Source organism: Perca fluviatilis, chromosome 23 (assembly GCF_010015445.1).
Source record: "Perca fluviatilis chromosome 23, GENO_Pfluv_1.0, whole genome shotgun sequence".
NCBI lineage: Eukaryota > Metazoa > Chordata > Actinopteri > Perciformes > Percidae > Perca > Perca fluviatilis.
In genome coordinates this window covers 6996518-7019441 of record NC_053134.1, presented here as the reverse complement: position 1 = coordinate 7019441, position 22924 = coordinate 6996518, and the positions used below count along the sequence as shown (strand labels likewise).

The 22924-nt window shown below is 40.7% G+C and overlaps 1 protein-coding gene across 7 annotated transcripts in view; it reads right to left on the bottom strand.

The window, feature by feature from the left end:
• Positions 1 to 7161: 7161 nt before the first annotated feature.
• Positions 7162 to 22924, bottom strand: part of LOC120553268 (peroxisomal succinyl-coenzyme A thioesterase-like) — a 35874-nt gene continuing 20111 nt past the window's right edge. For 2 of the 7 annotated variants that reach the window (XM_039791510.1, XM_039791509.1), the window contains exons 2-11: positions 16982 to 17187; positions 15968 to 16067; positions 15454 to 15644; positions 13943 to 14106; positions 13443 to 13562; positions 13262 to 13344; positions 12107 to 12200; positions 10436 to 10516; positions 9261 to 9399; positions 7163 to 7595 (exon numbers count right to left, since the gene is read on the bottom strand). In XM_039791510.1, coding sequence (XP_039647444.1) covers positions 7471 to 7595; positions 9261 to 9399; positions 10436 to 10516; positions 12107 to 12200; positions 13262 to 13344; positions 13443 to 13562; positions 13943 to 14106; positions 15454 to 15644; positions 15968 to 16067; positions 16982 to 17174 — 1290 coding nt within the window. In that variant the 5' untranslated portion in view covers positions 17175 to 17187 and the 3' untranslated portion in view covers positions 7163 to 7470. Of the gene's footprint in view, positions 7596 to 9260; positions 9400 to 10435; positions 10517 to 12106; positions 12201 to 13261; positions 13345 to 13442; positions 13563 to 13942; positions 14107 to 15453; positions 15645 to 15967; positions 16068 to 16398; positions 16464 to 16626; positions 16700 to 16981; positions 17188 to 18990; positions 19144 to 22924 lie in introns of those variants that run through there. The other 5 variants (XM_039791507.1, XM_039791508.1, XM_039791512.1 and 2 more) reach the window with 5 other exon arrangements.

The window sequence follows — 22924 nt, the reverse complement described above, 5'->3', positions numbered from 1 at the left end:
AGTCGCCTGTCAGTGGTGTCATATAACCTTTCACCTTTTACTCGTAACTTCCATCAGAACACGGTCACCCAGATGATACCTACATCACAGAAAGAAATACTCTGTAATACTGCTTTTTTTGCCACAAAGCATCATTTTGTGATTAATGACATGTCACTTTGGAACACAGTAATACAACAGAGACCTTATTTATTGATACATTTCAATATCGATCCAGCTTAACATTACTACAATGGGCTGGTTGACAAGTAGCTAACGTTAAAGTTAAGACGAACATACCAGTTTTGTAATTCTGCCAGTTGTAGCAGCGTGGTGATCTGTTGCAGGCGGTCTGTTCCTCTGTCTGGTGAGAACTGTGGGTGGATTGCCCTAATGTGGGACACCTAAGCTCCAGTGGGTGTGGCTCTTCCCCAAACTAATGAATGTTAGTGAAAACTATGGGAAAGCCAAAGCTATAGTGTCCTGTGTCCTGTGTCCTTTGAACTGTGCAGTCATAAATTAGAGCGGGGCAATCATCAAACAGGAAGTACCTGCTGTGAAAGCTAAGAGAACGTCAGTGACATACAGTTTTGACCAAATTGGTGTTAAAAGTATAAATTAATTATCAAAATAATCATGCTATTTTTTTATCTTAATGTGTTTATGAAATGTTTGTTCATTAAAAAATAGTAAAGTATGGTGTATATTTAAACTATATATTTGATTTTAATTGATTTTTCTATTGTCCCACTTTAGGACAAGTAGTGTCCTGAGTGGGACAGTACTGTATGATTAACCTAATGTGGGACAGTTGTAAAACTACAACCCAGTCAAGAATGTTTGGTTTATGCAACAGTAATGGTTATTTACATATTCTTAGTGATCTTTTGCAGTATTAAAATACTTTATTACTACAGATATTTAAGGTCAAGGGACATTTTTGTATGTGTGTGTGTGTGTGAGTGTGTGTGTGTGTGTGAGTGTGTGTGAGTGTGTGAGAGAGAGAGAGAGAGAGAGAGAGAGAGAGAGAGAGGGAGTAGGGAATTGTAAATAAAATAGCAGAAATAGTAACTCCATAAGGCCCTTCCATTTTATTCCATGAATATAGTGTTGACTTTAATAAAATGTATTTCAGATCACAATGGCAAAGGCGAGAGAGACAGAGAGAGATCATCAGACACAGAGAGAGAGAGAGGCAGGCAAAGGATAAGACAAGGAAATTAAATCAGTGGAAGCAGGACAGGATGAAAGGAGCAATAGAGGAGTACAGGCAGGTCATTGAGAATGGTGTGGTCCCTGACATGAGAGTGCTGGCTAGGGCATGGAACGTACCCAAGTCTACCCGCCTGCGCAGGGTAAAAGGTAATGGTCACTCTAAGCACACAATAGGGAGAAAGCCGATCATCAGCAGTGAGGATGAGGTAGAGCTTAGGGAGATGATAGTCACATTAGGAGAATGAAGGTGCACCATGGTTTAGGCCTTTTAGCATAGACTTTACAGTGTCCCACATTAGGAAGCTGCACATTTTCTCAGACAGTTTGACACTAAGAGCACTGATATCTGTATCATTTATTTTGCTATCTGCATTTTCTCTTTTGATTTGATTAGGAAACCCCCTGAGGATTTCAAAATGGTATTGGGTGTGGATTTAATGTGTTGCCTTCACATAGTAATATACTACATTAGTCCAAAAAGCAAAAAATGTCCCACATTAGGGCAATCCACCCTATGTTCTGCGGTCAAAAAGTCAAAAACAAATCTCCTCCTTGGTGTGTTTTACTAACCACTTCTCCTTAGCCCCGATGGTAAACTTCAGGTCACGGGGTCAGGGAAAGATCTGAAGGAGAATTCACTTGGAAAAGACAACCACGGCGCAAGGAGAATCCAACTGCACACGTACACTCAGCTACTTAATTATTATATAATCATGCGAAGGCGGATGTTGACGTGGGTCTGTCGTGGTAAAACTACACTGTTCCAATTGTGGACTACAGAAAGCCCATCTGGATACTTCGCCCCGTGCAGGCTCACCGTGGTGTTTCATGCAGTCTCTATCAACGTGGAAAATAGCCCATTACTTTATCACCATTTCATGTTCCATCTTATTCTGCATCGTCACTATAGGCTACTAATTCTATGATAATAATATTATTTTACTGTCAGGGGGCATTATGCACAATGAGTAGGCTACTTTTGTGCTGCTGTAGCCTACTTTTATTGAATTTAAATTTTGAATGCAGGTCTATATACTTGTTTTGAGCGTCAAAGACGTAATTTCCTTCATTCTGATTTGTATGCACCGATTTATGGTCAAAAACGTCTTTATTTATGTGGATGAAACCACAAAATGCAGGAGGCAGGTAGGCCTAACACTTCAAAATATAATGCAGTAAGGGAGCTTTCACACCCAGAACCTGTCCTGGGCCAGGATCCAAATACACTTTTGACCCCTAACATCCAGTTCGTTTGGTTTGATTATTTTGAACATTGCATTCCGATCCCAGTCATGGTTGGGTTTTTTTGTTGCAGAAAGTCTTGACCTTTTGTGAGGTCAATTACAAAGTATTTGTTGATTAATCTGAAAGGTTAAAGCTGCCAGACAAATGTAGTGGAGTAAGACGTACATTTGCCTCTGAAATATAGTGGAGTACCTCAGATTTATTCTCAAGTACAGTAGGCTACTTTAAAAAAAGTTAGGATATTTCCATCACTGTATGAAAGAATGAATGAAGTGGCTGGGTTAGCTCAGCTGGTAGAGCAGGGCCACATACCTATAGGTTTACTCCCCGATGCAGCTGCTGCAGGTTCGACTGCGGCCCTTTTCTGCATGTCGTTCCCCTTCTCTCTCCCCTTTTATGTCTTCATCTGTCCTGTGGAAATGAAGGCCTAAAATGCCCCAAAAAATAATCTTTAAAAAGAATGAATGAAGAATAATTATCTATCTGGTCCTGTATACTGAAGTCATTCATGCAGAGCCTCATCCAGATACACTTAAGTTATGCAGTGGACATAATGTAAATGTGTGCTATATGTGACATTCACTACAGCTAGTTTCAATACTTTAAATCAACTATTTACTGACAACTAGATGTTTGGACCAGTCTTAAAATGAAAAGAATATCAGAAAACAGTTTCACCAAAAGGACTCACTGAGTTAGACACACGTTCCCAACAGGTCCACGAGGGCTCAGAGAAATCTGTTAATCTGCTGCTTTCTGGACTTTATACCTTTCAGCACACTTCCCTTCAGCTGCAGTTATTCTTTAGGAGATTTCATGTTGGAGACATTCCTTCTGTAGCATATTGAGCCCTCCCTTGTTGTTTGCTTTTTTTTGTACAATTTGTTGTATGGAAAAATGTCACAGGCTATATAAAAATAAATTGAGTTTAAACTAAACTTGACATTTGTATTACTGATATAACTTAGTGAATTACTTTCATTTCTTTATTTAATATATATATATATATTTCTAAATACTTACATAATCCCTACAATCAGTTTTGTTGGTTGTTGTAATTTTATTTGTTAATAAAGTTAGAAACAAACTCTAGGTGGGAAGTCACTCAGCTAGGTCTGTGGGGGGGGGGGGATAATACATCCATGGGGGGAAGGTCCTCCATCAAGAACAGAACATCCTATGCAAGAAAATCACATTTTTGTTGCACCCACAATGTCATTCATTTATCTCATCTATCATCTGCAGATACATCCCAACAATCAACAATATAAGGTAATAAATAATGATAGAGATTGTAGTACTCCTGGAAATAGTTTACAAAGTAGTTTACTAAATGTAGCCTATGGGATGAAATGATAATAACATAATATTAAAATCTGTATTTATTAAGCACTTTAGGTTACACAAGGTAAACAATAAATACAAACTTTAATTCACTTTCACAACAAAAATACAAAATAAAAATACAGTTTGTGTAATTGTGATGAAGAATTTAAAAGGGTGCAGTGAGAGAGGATCATTATAAGAAATATGTTAAATTTAGTTTAATATTCAAATGGTAGTTAATTTTAATTTCGTTTAGTTTTTACAGTCTATGTTCAAAACCAATAAATATATTTTAAAGAGGTGATATTATGCTCATTTTCAGGTTCATAATTGTATTTAGAGGTTGTACCAGAATAGGTTTACATGGTTTCATTTTCAAAAAACATATTTTTGTTGTACTGCACATTTCTGCAGCTCCTGTTTTACTCTATTTCAACAGAGACTGTTGAACTCTCTGTTTTAGCTACAGAGTGAAGCATCTTACCGCTATCCCATCTTTGTTTGGAGTCACACATGCGCAGTACCTAGGTAAGGACAACTAGCCACTTAGATGCAGAGTAGGGCGGGCCCTGATATCATGGCAGTGTGATCCAAAACAAACGGATCCGATCTAGCATCTATCTACCGGTAACCATGGCTTCAGCTCAGCCGTACATGTTCGAAGAGTCTGATCCCGAAACAGAGGCCGAACTAGCTTCACAACCTAGACTGGAGCAAGATGTTTCAGAGTGGTAAGTTACGAAGCGGAACTTTATCGACATCCGGTAGACTGTCGTGTGGCCTTTGTTGAAGACGGACCGGAACAGCGTCAGGTTACAGAAGTCTGTTCTGAACTAGGGGGCAAAGCCGGTCTACGGATATATTATATATATTAGAAATTCTTTGTAGGGGGTAAGCGAGCATCCGAAAAGCGTACCTCCTATGATGAGATTGTAGGCTAACAAGCCATCACGTTCCGCTAGCATTCCATTGACTCCCATTAATTTTGGCGTCACTTTGACAGCGAATAACTTTACATCTGAAGCGTTTAAAGACTATTTGTCCATTGTAAATTTCTAAAGAAACACGACAATGTATAAAAGGCTCCATTACCTTGTATCTCACGTTATGGCCCCGTAGCAGCCGTTTTTGTAAAAATAGGCTCACGATTGTGTCATAACCACGCGACATACAGTCGCACAGTAGAGAAATTACTGTTAAGTCAGGAGAAGCTCGCAAGGAATCGGGGGACGTGGAGGCATAAGGGAGAAGTCCATAGAGAGTCCATGAAAGCATTGGAACAAAATATTTCAGCAACGTTTTAATGGATTGGAAATACTTCAGTATGTGGCAAGTGAATTCATATGAAGTAACATTCTCTGCAAGATTGGGAATGATTGAGATTTCTCTTGGCATAGCTACCAGAAGACTTACACCTTTCAGACAGGTTGCTCACGTCACATCTACGTCGTCAAGCTCAGTTTGAGGCTGCGCAGTAATGCTCAGCCATCACCGGAAAAAGGCTTCTCATTGACTTCACTGGTCTCCGTCAAGAAAATATGTTTTTTTCAGAAGAAATATGTAATTTCACATCATTTTGGATCGTTATTATTTCCATATGTGTCTGAAACAGTGGAAAAGCTAGAGCAGATAATTAATAAATAACACTCACTGGGGACCAACTACAACCATTAGATCTGAGAAAATTCATTTGGTTAGTTTTGATGCTCATATTTATTTTACATCCATCGGTTTAGGTGGTGCCAAAAATGGCTTAAGCGCTGCGCCTAAGCCTTATAATAGTAGGGGAAACCTTGACATCTATCAGGTACACTTATAGAAAGACTGTTCTCAGTTCTCTTAGCATGGACTTAGAGATTAGTGATGTTTTGGTGTTTTTATTGATCAGACTTGCAGATGTTATTTTAAGCCATACATTGAAGTTATTATTCAATTAAATTCAATAATTTTCGACTCACTGATTAATCTTTGCAGCTCTACACGGCAGCAATAGTCGCTGAAACACAACAGATAAGACATATTTGTTTACAAATGTGTATTTTTCCCCACACCACATATCTCTGGCTGGAATAAATGCTAACATGTTGATGTTTAGTGTTACCAGGATATAGTGTTTACCATGTTCACCATCTTAGTTTGGCGTATCAGCAACATCTGCTAACAAGCATTAAACACAAACATTCCTGTTGTATGACCATTCTTCCCTTTGTTTGAATTCTGCCTTTTGTGTATATATTGGACATGAAGATGTGTGTCCGATGTTTATAGTTGACCCTGTAAATGTGCAGTCCTCAGCTGATGTGCGTTCTAAATAGTAGTAAAGTTGAAGGTGAAGTTGTAAACGTCTTAGTAACAATGAAAGAAAGAGAGCAATTTGGAATGAATTAGTTGGATCAAGTTCAATCAATATTGTTCGCATTAAAAGGAATACGCCACTGTTTGTTGAAATAGGGCTTATCACGGTCTACCCTGGCTGTAGATAGGTGGGCCAACACATTTTTTGTCTCAGTGCAAGTAATTAGGTTGTTTTTTTGTCTTTTGTTGGCTCACTTTTACTCACAACATGCTAACCGGCAACATAGGATTCCATTCACTACGCTAAGCTAACTAGCGGCGGCGCTGCCGGTGTTGCACCGGACCAAAACAATGCATGCACAAAAAATGCGTTGGCCCACCTATCTACAGCTAGGGGAGACCGTGATAAGCCCTATTTCAACAAACAGTGGCGTATCCCTTTAAACATACATAGAATTTAGATGTGAGGATAGATGAGTCTTGAAGGCTGGACAAAAAAGACCTGAAACAAAATTGCTTCATGGTGCCCAATCGAATATGTGCAAGTGTACATTCTGAATATTAGGTTACTGTCGGCAGGTAGTGCATTAAAAAATGATTTCTTAAAGTGCTCATATTATGCTTTTTGGATTTTCCCCTTTCCTTTATTGTGTCATATATCTTTTTCTGCATATTATAGGTTTACAAAGTGAAAAAGCCCAAATTCCACCCCAAAGGGACTTACCATCTCCAACAGAAAACACTGTTCACCAACTGCTCCAAACAGCTCTATTGTAGTCCAGCCTTTACTTCAGAGACAAACGTGGTCACTTTGTAACACACGTTATAATGCTCGGCTAGCTGCTAGCGTGGCACGCCCTCATACTCTGCAACTGACTGGCTAGAAGTACTTACTGCGCATATGTGACTCCCAACAAAGATGGTACATTAGTGAGATGCCTCACTCTGTAGCTAAAACGGAGAGCTCAACACACAGGGTGAAAAGAGGAGCTGCAACAATGTGCAGTACAACACATATATGGTGTTTTCTGAAAATTAAACCACATAAACCTATTCTGGTACAACTTCTAAATACAATTATGAACCTGAAAATGAGCATAATATGAACACTTTAATAATATTATTAATATATAATAAAAATTGTTATCCAAACATACAAAACATACAATAACTTACATTTATATTACTGTCGAAGGTTGAGGCTTGCAGATAATTAAACTAAAATGTATTGCTCAGAAGGAAGAGGCACTATTTGAACAAAACGAACAACCTCAGCTATCAGAAGAAAGGCACGTGGTCAACACAGTGAGGAACCAATGAACAGTAGTGTTAATGTACTAACATGGCCCGGTCACACAACACTCTGTGTTCCAGCAGTGATACGTTGGCGATCTGTGCTTGTGTAGTCATTCACATCTTGGCTTTGAGAGTTGGGCTGGAGTACAGATTCTGCTCCAGAAAAGCCAAGATCTTCTTCCAGGAGTCTTCCTGAGCATCTGAATGGGGTTTGGTCTGTCCTCCCCACAGCAATATCACTGAGAACACAATGTTGTGTTTGAGAGAAGAGGAGGATTTGAATGCATATGTAAGGCAGAATCAAGTACATCAGGGTATTCTAAATAGTATTCCTTTCAGATATAATGTTACTGTATGTCTTGGGTAAGCACTGTTAAACGTGTGCCACCTGCAAGCAATGACTGCAGTTTTTCTTCATAATAGATGCTCTGCCTGTTTTTACATTTAGCACTTGTACGGTACCACTTGATAGCCAAACTAAAGTGCATTAAAAACAAGCTCTCCAGTAGATATCTAATAATCAGCTTGCGATTGTAAAACCCCAAAACAACAAAATCTGCCCATATATAGTTATTGATTTTTATTAAAAATCTCAAATGTTATTAGCAGTCAAGCTCCTCCGCTTCCACTCTCTGTGTGTTGTCGTTCTAAAACTGTGTTCGCTTTGGGAAACAACAACAACAAGCTTCGAGCTAGTAAGCTATTCGCTGAAAAAGTTGGAAAATTTGGATTGTGCAACAAGGCAGGCCTACTTGGTTCTTTCAGTGAGTGATAAAGATTTACAAAGAATATGTTTACTATCTAACTGGAACAATTTGGGACCAATTAGTGAGATTGCTGTGGACGAAGTACACATGGCGATACACTGGTAAGAGCAAATGACGTTTAAAGTGATGGTTCGGAGTAATTTCACCCTAGGGTCCTTTGCACCATGACCTCGAGCCAAACACCCCCCCAGAAGCTTTTTTCACCTGGGTCGAACATTGGGAGAGTTAGCGTAGAGTAGCGTTAGCCGCTGAATAGCTTAGCGCAGAGGCTAATGGATCCGAAGTGTCTCTTAACATTACCCCACTAATAATGCCCGAAATGATACCAAAGGTCTACACTAGTATATATAGGTTATGCACTCATAAAACGATGGATTGTAAAGTTTGTAAGTACACCAGAAGGTTATGTAAATAACACTTGCCTGCTGGCTTCTGCTCTATGCTGCTGTTGTTGCTGCTGTAAGACGAGTGCTTAGGGACATCTACAAATTACAACACCGAAAAGAGATGCAACAAAAATATTTTTTAATTTAACTTATTTTTTAAAGTAAGTGCTGTAGTATAACTAGCAGGAGACAAGTAATAATTGAGGTAAGTTTGTAGACATTACCTTATTTAATCATTAAATTAATAAATATTTTTGTTGCATCTCTTTTCGGTGTTGTAATTTGTAGATGTCCCTAAGCACTATCTGCCCGGTAGTAACAGCAGCAGCAGCAGCAGAGAGCAGAAGCCAGCAGGCAAGTGTTATTTACATAAACTTCTGGTGTACTTACAAATTTTACAATCCATCGTTTTATGAGAGCATAACCTATTTGTACTACTGTAGACGTTTGGTATCATTTTCGGGCATTATTAGTGGGGTAATGTTAAGAGACACTTCGGATCCATTAGCCTCTGCGCTAAGCTATTCAGCTGATAACACTACGCTACGCTAACGCTCCCAATGTTCGACCCAGGTGAAAAAAGCTTCTGGGGGGGTGTTTGGCTCGAGATCATGGTGCAAAGGACCCTAGGGTGAAATTACTCCGAACCATCACTTTAACATAGCTCACGTTACTGTCTTGTGTGAACAGCTAACTTAATTTAATATTTTATGTGGTGTTTTCTTTTTTCTTTTGACCCTGCAGAACTCACCTTTCTCTTTTGTGTCCTTTACAAACTTAGTAGCTCTGAAGAGAGGTGTGTATGGCGGCTCAATCAGATGTCCAGCATCAGGGTAGTGAAGTCTGGTCAGCAGGTGCAGGTTCCCTGCTGCACGCATCATCTGGGCCATCTGAGGGTCAAAGGTCAAATCAAAACAGCACAAACTGAATTCACTTCTGTGGTTTTACAGTAGGTGTGAAACCCCCAAGCCTGATTTTTAGTACAAACATAACTGAGTTAGTATAGGGTGACCATATTTTGATTCCAAAAAAAGAGGACACTCAGCCCGACCTCGAGACACAAATTAAGACAGGCTTAATTAACGGTTAATGAATATGCCTCAATGGTGCAAAAATAACTTCTGTAATAAAATAAAATCTGTAACAACCTGTAACAAAATAATATATCTTTTAAAATAAATAAATAATATGAAATAATGTAAATATGACCTCTTCTGTGTTAGAAAATCCAGCTTCAACAAAATATCTCTTAATACCTTTTCAATGTAATAAGATAAATAATAAAGACACTGAAACGTATGTGCCAGCTTTGCACATGGTGCACTCCGCCTGGACCGGACAAGTTATTTTATGGTTGTACGCCGGCTCCACGCAGAGCTTTGCCCCGTAGCCTGATGTTAATACTTGTGCGCTGGTGTGTGTGCGAGCCCGGCAGTCTGTGTGTGTGTGGGGAGTGGGTGATAGAGCGAGGGAGAATTAAGTGAGAGAGTGGCGGCGAGCGAGTACGACTTTAGAGTCATTAGTGAGAGAAACAAAGTGTCTCCTCTGTGTTTTCTGACCACGGTGGGAAATCTTTAGCAGACAACGCTTCGGCATCTTGTGTGCAATGCTGCTCCGCTGTCTGCTCTGGTCCCTGTGTATGTGCGCGTCGCAGAGCCGCCCACAAAGCAGCCTCTCAGGAATTATGTTACAAAACAAAGTACCGTAGCATTGTGTGCAAAGCGCCAGTCAATTTAAGTACACGCTTAATGGTCCCATGAAAAACAGTGAAAACCGGACATTTTCATGAATTTATAAAACCCCCCCCGGACGCCCCGGACAGTACGTAAAAAGTGGACATGTCCGGGCAAAAGAGGACGTTTGGTCACCCTAACTTAGTAGATTTGAGCCTCTATTTTTCAGTTCTTTGATGGTGGCTTAACTCACATCGTCAGAAGACTCCACTGTGGCCCAGCTCTGATCATCATGGCCGTTCACCAACATAATTGGACAGTGTATTCTCCCCACCTTGAAAGAAATGACCAGAAAGAACGACTTTAATGTGGGCTTGTAGAATAAACCAATATGAGTCAAGGGCCCTATTTTAATTGCACAAACGCAAAGAACAAAAAGGCTGGGAGAAGTGGAATATACAGATCAAAGGGAGTGGTGATTAATACCAGTCCTGCTACCTGCAGAAGTTTTCAGATGACTTTCTGTAATTGTCTCAGCAGCAGTGTGGTGGACAGTTTTGTGAAGTGCAGCACAACATCATAAACAGTTGGTGTTGGACTTTAGGAAGCAAATGACCCGCCCAAACCCAGTCAGCATCAGGAGAACAGAGGTGGACACTGTCAAGGAGTTTATGTACCACACTAGAAAATAATGGCGTTTTTCCATTACATGGTACCTGCTCAACTCGCCTCGACTCTACTCACGTTTTTTGGTTTTCCATTATGAAAAAGTCCCTGGTACCTGCCGACAGGTACTTTTTTTAGTACCACCTCTGTCGAGGATCCAAGCGAGCTGCGGTGATACCAAAAGGTGACGTGAAAACCTGCAGACTACTGATTGGTCGGAGAAAATCGTCACTAATCACTGCGTCATCATTGCTAGCGACAGACGGGGGCGTCCTGAACAAACCCGCCATTTTTAAATAGTTTAGCCAGCTGTGTTGTTTTTTTGCTGCCTCCAGCATCTTTTGAAACTAAACTTGTCTTCTGGCTGTGTCAACAGCCACATGCCGAGAATCAAAAACACGCCTTCGATGTTCTGTGTGTTGCGTTAGGTCACGGCAGTTTCCTGCGGCGGCGCTATGATGACCAGCCACGCTCGCCTCACGCATGAGGCGGTACTAAATCTGCAATGGAAAAAGGAGGACAGGGCACCGCGGTCAAGCCGAGCCGAGTAGAGCTGAGTAGAGCTGGTACTAGTGGGTAAGCGCCATAAGACTCTGTACAAGAAAAGCCAGAGCGGTCTGTATTTTCTCAGGAGACTCAGATCTTTCAACTTCTGCTGAATAATGGTACAGATGGTTTATTACTCTGTCAAGGCCAGTGTCATCTTCTACGCTGTGGTGTGCTGGGGCAGGAGGGTAAAAGCAGCCGATGCTAAAATACTAAATAAGATCATCGGGAAAGCTGGTTCTGTCCTAGGAGTGGAACTGGAGTTTTTGGTGGAGGTGACAAAGAGGAGGATGCTGAGGCAACTATTCAGTAATATGGACAGTGGCTCTAATCCCCTACACGCCACACTGGAGACCTATCAGAGCACCTTCTGCCGTAGACGGAGGCCACAGAAGAGACCAGAGACCATCAAACTGTCAAAATCATCCTACTTCTGCAGGACAGACAGCTAAAACATCGGACACAGAACAATAATATCAACGTGTGCAATATCACTGTCTGTCACGTCTTGCTGCATTGGAATAAAAAAAAAGAAATAGATAAAATAGCCGCGGAAATAGGGCACCATGTCAGATATTATTGTCCGATATAAAAAAATGTTTTTTACAATATCAAGTCAACTATGAAACTGATATCATATGAAGGCTGATATCTGTTTAAGAAAATCAATACAGTGTAATCTTTGTATGTTATGAGTGCAACGTGTACTTACGTCTATTTTGTGTGCAAGATCATCAGGAATCGGTAGACCCATATCTCGCCATATCTCATAGTTGTTCTCATCCAGGCGTATCTTGGGAGATTTCCTGCCATCATAAGTAATTCTTCCCATTAGTCCAACTGTAGTCTATATCCTTGACGTTCCACATCCGGGATTGCTCCGATGTCGCAGGAAATTTTGCCGGATGCATGTATTTTCGGCCGGATGTCCGGTACCTTCCACTTTCTTTGTGTTTGAATTTTAAACTCCGGTGCATTTATGAGGACTATGGTTAACTGCTCCTCAGAGTAGAGCTGTAATCGGGCCTAAAACGTATGGGCCGAAAAGGCCAGAGCCCGACAGAGTTCGGCCCAAGCCCGACAAGTACATTTTGATTGACAGCTTTTTAAAAGCCCGAACCCGTTTACTGTACAAAAGGCCGTCTATCAGCAGTCATTAGAGTGTCGGAGAATAGCGCGGACACACGCTTCACACCGCGAGCGGGCACACGCACCACTCGGCGGAAAAGGGAGATAAGAAAAAAGAGACTGTGCCGCACGCACACAGCTCCTTTGTCTTTCGTAAACAAATGAGTCATTTATACATGTTTTAACATCATTTATTCATGACTAACGGAGGCTATAGGCCACTTGGAAGTTGGAACAAAGAAACAGGCCAAGTCCTCCAGAGACCAGCCTCCGTTTCACCTCCTCAGGATCCATTTTCACGCTAATCGAAACCCATCAGCTGACCGCTCATTTACCATGCAACCCGAAGGGCAAGCCCGAGCCCGGCCCGAGCCCGTGTAAAATAATAGAAATTAAGACCGAACCCGACCGAACCCATCGTGTCCGGTCGGGTTCGGGCAAAGATCTTCAGCTCTACCTCAGAGCTCTGCAGGGTAAATTGAGACAGCTAGCTAGACTATCTGTCCAATCTGAGTATTCTCTCACGCAACTATTTTACAGCGGCTCCGTGCGGAGCATAGCGCCGCCCATGACGATTGTGATTGGTTTAAAGAAATGCCAATAACCCAGAGCACGTTTTTCTCCTATCCTGGAATGCTGTGTGGACTAGCCAGACCCTCCTCCTCTCCGCAGCGTGTGGCTGGTCTGGCAAAGTGAGACTAGTCTAACTGTGACACTGACAGAATAGCAGAATACCTACATGTTCAATACTTGATGGACTTCTTTGATGGTCGCCCCCCGTGGATAAAGGTGGTTGCCGCTGATACAAACACAACAGGAAGGCTGGAACAAAACACAACGATACACCCTGAGACACTTGACATTTATCTGTGTGCTATCAGGGATCCAGATTTCTGCAGTTTTTCAATATTTAAACTCACCTTGACAAAGCTGCTCTCCGCTGCCAACAGAATGGTCAAAACGGCGCCGATGGAAAGACCAAAAATTCCAACTCTGTCCGGCATCACTTGAGGATGGTATTTCACGATATTAAATGCTGTCTGTGCAGAAGTAGATAAGAAGTTAAGAAAATATTTATCTTTTTACTTTTTAAGGCAGTTCTACCAGCTACTTCCTTCACCAAGAGGGTGTGTGTGTGTGTGTGTGTGTGTGTGTGTGTGTGTGTGTGTGTGTGTGTGTGTGTGTGTGTGTGTGTGTGTGTGTGTTTGTGTCTCTTAGTGAGTACTAGTAAGTTTCAGACCAATCTCTGTGCCACCGTGGTTGATGAGCAGCAGCAGGGATTTGAATATGGTAATTTGTAATTTACATCTTCTGTTCTGTTCTGACAGAAGTATATCAGATTAGAATGGCTTCATTATTCATACATGTGAGGTTAGCATTTGACACTTATATGAATAGAATATTAATAACCAACACAAACTTCAAAATAGTTGAACTCTAAGTCTGCTGACTTCAGCTCCCCAGGGGCAAAATACTCCAGCGCCAAAGAAGCATAACCATGAGACCCCAGCAAGGCTGAACGATACTCCACCAGCCCTCCACCGCCCCCCCACATATCCAACATGCCGGGGAAGGGACCTGGACCTGAGGCAGGGACAAACAGATCATAACTTTAAAAGATACCATTCATTAATCATGCCAAAATACTTTTGGGCTGGGATACATGATAACCTATGTTGGATTGCAGGGACCCATGTTCTGTTCAGCCCAAGATGATTTGTTCTGGGAGATGGATCAATCCTAAGAGGGATGGATAAGCACATAAGAAGCTGGGTCCAGACTAGTTTAAAGGTCCAATATGTAACGGTATGTAACGGTAGTACAGCCATGAAAGCAGCAAACAAACGAACAGGATCAACGAAGATAGATTCTACATGACATAAAAAAAAGAAAACAGCATTTTTCTAACAGTTGCGTGACCAGAGACGTAACAACCCCCTGGTAAATAATGGAGATGTATTTGAAAGATGGAGACAGCTTAGAGCCCAAAAGGACGCAGAGTTGGCTTATTTTCTCATGAACAGGTAAGCATTAGCTTCAGGCTAATTTATCACAGCTACTAGGGATGGGCATTTTTTGTCATTTCAACATTTGTGTTCTCACATTGAATTATATAGCTAGAGTAACCGAGTTGGTTACTCACAAAAACAATTGAGACACAGCCAGTAAAGTGATCCTGACTGGTCCTGGCTAACGCCGCCATGCTAACCCTGCTAACTGCTAACGTTACCGGAGAACCAGGCATGCAGCCCATGGCTGTTTACAACGTAGTTTAGCGGCTGGAGCCGACAACGGTGAGTTATTTTAAGCCACGAGGGGGCTGTAAATCGGGAAGAGAGGACTGTGAGTTTGCAGTGTGTTTAGCGATAGTTGCCGTAATTCTAAGCCAATGAAGTGTGTTCCGTCGGGCCAAGGTAGTGGTATTTTTAGCGTTTCGTATTGTAATTCTAAGCCGAGGAAGTGTGCCTGACTGGCATGTGGAGAAGACAGTGAGGTTGTTGTGTTTTTAGCGGTTCATACTGTAATTTTAAACCGAAAAAGTGTGTCTGTCAGTTGGTTACAGAGCTCCGCGTGAGCACGGGCTTTTATGACTAAGTACTAAGAAGTACTAAGAAGCTTTGTGCTGGGGAGAGACATGCATGATGGGCTTCTGGTGTTGTCATTTATGTGTTCATTCGGATTAGATTATATTTTGTTATTATTTTGTTCTGTGGTTTTGAATATTGTGGTTACAGTGTCATCTTTTCTTGTTTTTTGTCTGGGTGGGTGGTGATGAATAAAACTGTATGTTTTGTGTGTCATGTTTAAATAGAAATTGTTAATCATAAAAAAAAGAAATCATGCCAAAAAAATTAACAAAGAATGTCTCTTTAAAGACCAACAAAAGGAAGAAAAGATGAGGAAGTAGTTTTTCAGGTAATGCACGTGTACCTGGAGGTAGAAACAGAGTCCCTCGCACTCCCTTCTCTCTGATTTGGGTCCTCTGGACCCCTGGAGCCATGTACCATCTCTCTGTGAGCGACGAGGCCAGAGGAGCCTGCTCCCTGAAGCCCTCCACTACATGTCCCCTGTAGACGGAGATGTTGACCAGCAGGGGGCTGCAGACGTTCCTCCTCCTCAACCTGACAGAGAGACAAGATTAATTATATATATTTGAAGACCTCAGTTTGGGGCTTTAGTAAACTGTAACAGGCATTTTTCCATATTTCCCTTTTTCACATTTCTGACGAGGGTAGTTAACAATTGAATATAACAAAAATGTTATCCAGGGTTTTCTGTTTGTTTTTAAGTACAAATAATTAATAAGAGATCCACTGTGAGGACAGAGAATCATGTGCAGGGGTTATCTGATAACATTCATCATTCCAGAGGTAAATAAGACAATTGTGTTTCAGGTGATATTGCCCAGCTCTAGTCTGCAGCTTCACAGCCCTTTATGTATTACCTGAGGCCTTCACGGCTGCCTGGGACGGGACGCATACTCCACAACAAACCCATGGCTTCTTTTCCTGTGTACGTTCCCCCAAAACTCAAATCATCTGTAACTACAAAAGCATTAAAATGTCAACAAAACAAAATATACAAAATGTTCAATGAGCATAAATTAGCTGTAAAGTGATGCACAAACAGCAAACATCTGAGGAACGTATATGGCTTTGGCATGAGGCCGCTCACTACACACATCAGGCATCAGCACACTCAAAATATGACCTGGCGGTTGTATGCATCCGCCAACCAGTCAAGTTGCAGTTTACATCCATGTCTATCCTTACTCATATAATATATGTAGTGAAGATTTTGAAGCAATTTAATAAAAGTCATTAAAGTGGGTAGAATAAAAAAAACAGCAGAATTTGAAGTTCTGTAGAGTGAGACCTCTTCCTGCAGCTGTCCCTCCCCCCTCTCTGTTGCACAGGCAATGTGCAGAACAGCCAATAGCAGCGCTCTCTCTCTGAAATGACCTGTGATTGGCCGATCTCCCGTCAGATTAACTAAAATGAGGAGGAGGTGCAGCAGTCTGGTTTTCTAGACCAAATGAATTACAATCTGTTGAAAGATTATTATGAAATTGTTGTCCAATGACATCATAAAAGGGCCACCTACCACAACTTTTAAGTGCACTTTTGGGCGAAACATGGATGTTTCACACACATCTTCAACCCGGCAGCTCAAGCTACTGCAGCACAGTTTCAAGGTGGGCACCCAAGATTAGTATCACATAGAATAGAAGAACAGAAGAGAATAGAATGAATGTTATTCATTGTCATTGTACATGTACAACGAAATTGCATGTAGTCTTATCAGTGTCACCAATTCAGTATCCGACCAAATGTCTCCCCTTCTGTTTCTGAGTTATGGCATTGAATATTATGGGATATAAAATGCCATCACTTCATCACCTTTGTGTTAAATGTTAGCTCAAAATGTGTTTAAGGAGATAAAAAGGAAGAGAACCCACCAGACACGGTTCCTCTGTGATTACTGGTGTAGTGGCCGTAGGCCTCCCAGTAGTGCTTGTCCTCACACTGGTGGAGGGAGTGAAGTGTCACTGGACATCCCGGAGGCAGATTCTTCACCACCACCTTGAAATTCTCATCGACCAGAGCCCGACTGGGGAACACAGAGAGCATCGGAGCCACAGTGTCAGACATGGTTGATAATTGTCTGTGGAGAAATAAAAACACATGTACGAGTTACGTTTTATCAAGTGTAGGGGTTTAGTTATTTATGTTGTTAATTGTTCACCGTTATAGGTCATTTTGTTTTATATATATATATATATACACACACATATACACAAATACTTTGTTAATGTACTCAAGTAGATCTTTCAGATATTTTTACTTTACTATTTATTTTTGTGCTGACTTTTTACTTTTACTCCTTACATTTTTAACACGAATATCGGTACATTTTACAAAATCGGCTCGTTACTTTAATTTCAAATCATTTCAGTGGAGTTACCATCATTATTTTTCACGTCATCAATACCGAATTCAATCTAATTGGATGGGAATATACGTTGTTATAATGTGCTGCAAATTGTGCCAACCGAAACACCACGAACTGCTGGCTTTTAAGAATTCACTAAAGAATTTGAAAAAACACATAGAGGTAAAATGCATCTTTTTGTTGTTATCAAAAGCTATTTGTTGTTTGTTTCAGTAACTTTATTAAGTTACTGAAATGGCCAGTTACATTTGTTCTCCTGCTAGGTTTAGTTAAGTAACCCAAGTAACGTTAAGGTTAGCGAGCGTTCAGTTTATTTGAAAAAATAATCTAATACTAGCTGATTCAATATCTGCATGTATAGATTTAAATTAAAAAGTAACTTGATTTAGTGTAACGGTGCTGTAGTAACGTTAACGTTACTCAAGGCCGTTCTTGTTTTCAAGATATATAAATAAATAAGGTCTCAAATCGACCTTATTTTGTGCTAATGTTAACGTTAATGTCTCAAACATCTCAGACGTAAGTTAGAGGACTCATGTTTGAATTCTCAGAATCACAATTGAATTCATATCTTGCTACTCAGACAAAAGCTTATTAACCTGGAGTCCCAGTCTCTGTCACAATTATCATATATGTGATCTTTTAGGCCTATTGGCAGACATCCATTTAAAATGTAGGCAATGCCATATAAAGAGCCTTTTTTCCATGTCCACTGAAGTTTCTCAGCTTGCACTCTAGTAACATTTGTCTGGTCCAGGTAGCTTTGCATAAAAATGGTTGTCATTCGCAAGGCTACTTTTACTTTTATACTTTAAGTGAATTTCCAAGCCTATACTTTGTTACTTTTACTTGAGTAAAGAAGTTAAATCAGTACTTATACTTTTTACCAGAGTATTTTTTAACACAAGTATCTGTACTTCTACTTGAGTACGGGAAGTGAGTACTTTTGCCATCCCTGTGTGTGTGTATATATATATATATATATATATATATATATATATATATATATATATATATATATATATATATATATAGGGGCCTATAGTATATTGTATCCATCCATCCATCTTCGTCCGCTTACGTGTCGCGGGGGCAGCAGCTTTTTTTGACGTAACATTGAAAAAGATCATTGTCAGAGGCTGCATAAGTGATGCATTTTAAAAGTGGATTTGGTGATTGTGATTAGGCCTACTAAATAAAAACTAAATGCCTAAACTGTAGGTAGTAGGCCTAGTGTAGTTAAAGTTAGCTCCATCTCAACCAGCTACGACAGTAAAATGCTTCTTAGAATATTTCTTCTTAGAATATATATAGAATATTTAGCTGATAATACTTTTTGAGTGCTGGACTTTTACTGGTGTAAGGGCAATTTTTCCAACTTTTCCAATGTCCTCTTTAGTTGCCGATATTAGCCTACATCGGAGTGATATTGCGCACTGTGCAAACACAAAGTTCCAGTCGTTGTTTGCGGTTTAGTTTGTTGTTGTTTTTGGAGCAGGCTGTAGTTTAACATACCAGTTTTGTAATTCTGCCAGTTGTAGCGGCGTGGTGATCTGTTGCAGGCGGTCTGTTCCTCTGTCTGGTGAGAACTGTGTATGTTCTGACAATGACATCCGCGGCGGAAGGAGAATTTCTTTAACTGTCTGTGGGAGAATCCAACTGCACGTACACTCGGCTACGTATTGCGTTATTGTGCGAAGGCGGATGTTGACGTGGGTCTGTCGTGGTAAAACTACACTGTTCCAATGTTGGACTACAGAAAGCCCATCTGGATACTTCGCCCCGTGCATGCCTACCGTGGTGTTTCATGCAGTCTCTATCAACGTGGAAAATAGTTTAATTTATCACCATTTTATTTTCCATTTTATTCTGCATCGAGTTACTAGCCTACTGCTACTAATTCTGTGATAATAATATCATTTTACTGTCAGGGGGCATTATGCACAATTAGTAGCCTAGGCTACTTTTATACTGCTGTAGCCTACTTTTACTGCATTTAAATTTTGAATGCAGTTCCAGATACTTGTTTTGAGCGTCAAAGACGTAATTTCCTTCATTCTGATTTGTATGCATCAATTTATGGTCAAAAACGTCTTTATTTATGTGGATGAAACCACAAAATGCAGGAGGCAGGTAGACCTAACACTTCAAAATATAATGCAGTAAGGGAGCTTTCACACCCAGAACCTGTCCTGGGCCAGGATCCAAATACACTTTTGACCCCTAACATCCAGTTCGTTTGGTTTGATTATTTTGAACATTGCATTCCGATCCCAGTCATGGTTGGGTTTTTTTGTTGCAGAAAGTCTTGACCTTTTGTGAGGTCAATTACAAAGTATTTGTTGATTAATCTGAAAGGTTAAAGCTGCCAGACAAATGTAGTGGAGTAAGACGTACATTTGCCTCTGAAATATAGTGGAGTACCTCAGATTTATTCTCAAGTACAGTAGGCTACTTTAAAAAAAGTTAGGATATTTCCATCACTGTATGAAAGAATGAATGAAGTGGCTGGGTTAGCTCAGCTGGTAGAGCAGGGCCACATACCTATAGGTTTACTCCCCGATGCAGCTGCTGCAGGTTCGACTGCGGCCCTTTTCTGCATGTCGTTCCCCTTCTCTCTCCCCTTTTATGTCTTCATCTGTCCTGTGGAAATGAATGCCTAAAATGCCCCAAAAAATAATCTTTAAAAAGAATGAATGAAGAATAATTATCTATCTGGTCCTGTATACTGAAGTCATTCATGCAGAGCCTCATCCAGATACACTTAAGTTATGCAGTGGACAAAATGTAAATGTGTGCTACATGTGACATTCACTGAAGCTCGTTTCAATTACTTAATAAATCAACTATTTTCTGACAAATAGATGTTTGGACCAGTCTTAAAATGAAAAGAATATCAGAAAACAGTTTTACCAAAAGTACTCACTGAGTTAGACACACGTTCCCAACAGGTAGGCCTACACGAGGACTCCGAGAAATCTGTTAATCTGGATTTTATACCTTTCAACCAGTGACGGACTGGTAATCTGGCATTTGGGCAGATAACCGCGGCGCCGCGGGCCCTTATGGGCCGTTTGTGCCGGCCGGCCAATCAGAAAGCCGCATGATTGTCACAGCCATGCGGCCACTTATAATTTCTCTCGTCCCCCTTTCGAGCATCAATAACAAAGTTCTTTTGCCAAACGATAGCCAAATGTATCCTTCACACGTATTGGTAACGTAATCTGATTTGTATTTCTACCACATATGAGTCTCTCGATATCACGGTCATGGTTACCCTCTACAGTCACGAACTTTTACATCAGTCTGTATTGTTTTGTGAATTATTTATTCAGATCAGATGTTCAAAAACGTAAAAGTGCATGGTTTGAAATAAAACAAATATAACTGCATTTCTTTTATTTGAATATTTGTTTGCAAAAGTTAAAATGAAGCAATGCCTTCTGGGAATTTCAAGACAGAATCAAGTACCGTAGACCCGAGCAGACCCGACCGCGTCTGCGGCTTTATGTGTCTATGGTCTGCGTCAGCGACAGCGTGGTGGTTGGAAGTTGAAAATTGGAAGTTGTAAGCTATGGTTGGAAGTTGTTGACAAAAAAATGAATCGAAGCATCAAGCGACACAAAGGGGGGCAGAGAAAAAGAGAGAGAAATATAAGAGAGCACTGTTGGCTGACGTTGAAAAATGCTGCAAACTGACTGATTTGTTTTTAAACTCAAGTGCAGCTTCAGCTAGCATTAGCGCTAATACAGCTAGCATATTAGCGCTATATCTGAGCCAGAACACCAGGGAGAGAGACAGGTGAGGAATATGAGGAAGAGGAAGAACAAAACGAGCAAGAGGAGGATGAAGAGATGACATGGATAACGAATCTATGAACTAACCAACACAGAAAAACAAGCGTGCTGTGGGTCTGAATGTGGATTACCAGAAGCAACAGAGATGGAGACCAAAGCTGCAGGAGGGAGTGTAGGTACAGTAAGTTTGGCTACATCAGAATATTATATTATTATGGAGCGGCTGGCTCTAATGATTTATTCTTTTTTTTTATAAGTATGTTTTGGTGCAGTTGTTTATAGCATGGGAGTTTACATTCACCATCACTGGGGCTATAAAAAGTGCGTGTTCTTTCGGTGCGTCAAAAGTTCTATCTGCGACCCCCGCTAACCCCCGCTAGTTTGTCCGGATGTGCCTGCTTGCAGTCTAAATATGTCACATACAATTTGATGAAAGTGATGCTTTTGAAAACATGATATTTCTGAAAATAAATTCTAGATTTTTGAAATGGCAAGTCTATTTTGTCTCGGCGGAGCTGAGATGAGAACAATCAGAACACGGCAACAACCCGCCCAGAACTGCAGACAAGTCACCACTACGGGTCAACTAGGCCTACATAACGCCGTGTGTCTACCAAAGCTAAAAACCCTGTTCGCAGCGGTGGAAGCCCGGTGCTCCGAAACTCCACCGGCCGCTACGAGTTCATGTCGCTGACCAAGCCGTTGAACTGGTACTCGCCGTCGCATCTTCTCCAGCGGCAGGGCTCCGAGCAGCGGAGAGCCCCACTCGGTGCCGTGTGTGTGTGTGTGTGCGTGCGTGCGTGCGTGTGTGTTTGTGTGTGTGTGTGTTTGTGTGTGTGTTGTCAGGGCCGGTTCTAGCCCTTTGGTTGCCCTAGGCAAGATTGAGTTTTGCGCCCCCCCCCCAGTCTCGCACTGCCAGATCTCCACAGCGCTGTGTCAGCGATAGAGTAGCAATGTATGTTCATTTTAGTTTCTAGCTTCCATGTAAGTTAGATGGCACTAACATTTGGTATAATCATAACTGGTATGGCAAACCAAAGGCCAGTGTTTTGTTTCCAGATTTGTGTGCATGGTGACTTATGATGGGGGGGGTCTGGGGTCCACCCCCTGAAAATTTTGAGCATTAAATACTTAATTTACTGCATTCTAGTGAATTTTTATGCACTTTTTTCTTTTTTTTTTTTTTTTTACCTTTTTCTGAATCAATTATACTGGAAATATCTTTATCTAAAGGGAAACATAGATTACAATGCAAATATAAAAACATCATGGAATATTTTGCAGTAAGGCTCTCAGGCATTCTGTATTGCTTTCATCTATTTATTCTCCTTTGGATCGATGTTTCTAATTATATCGGAGTCAGCACACATGTAGCCTAGGCATCATTTACTCTTCCCACTTTTGCTTCTTTTGTTGAGGAAGTAACCACCTTAAATGTGCATATTAAAATTATTCACCTGAATGATACATTAATTCATTTTAATGAATTAATAAACCACTGGACTGTAATATTTCAGATGTGTTTGAGCAAGATTTCTGCTCATTTTCAAAACTTTGTGCACATTCAAAATACAGTATATCTCATCTGTGTTCTCTGAGGTTTGGAGGAGTTGTGATATTGTGAGAAAAATAAAGTGATAATACAATAGGCT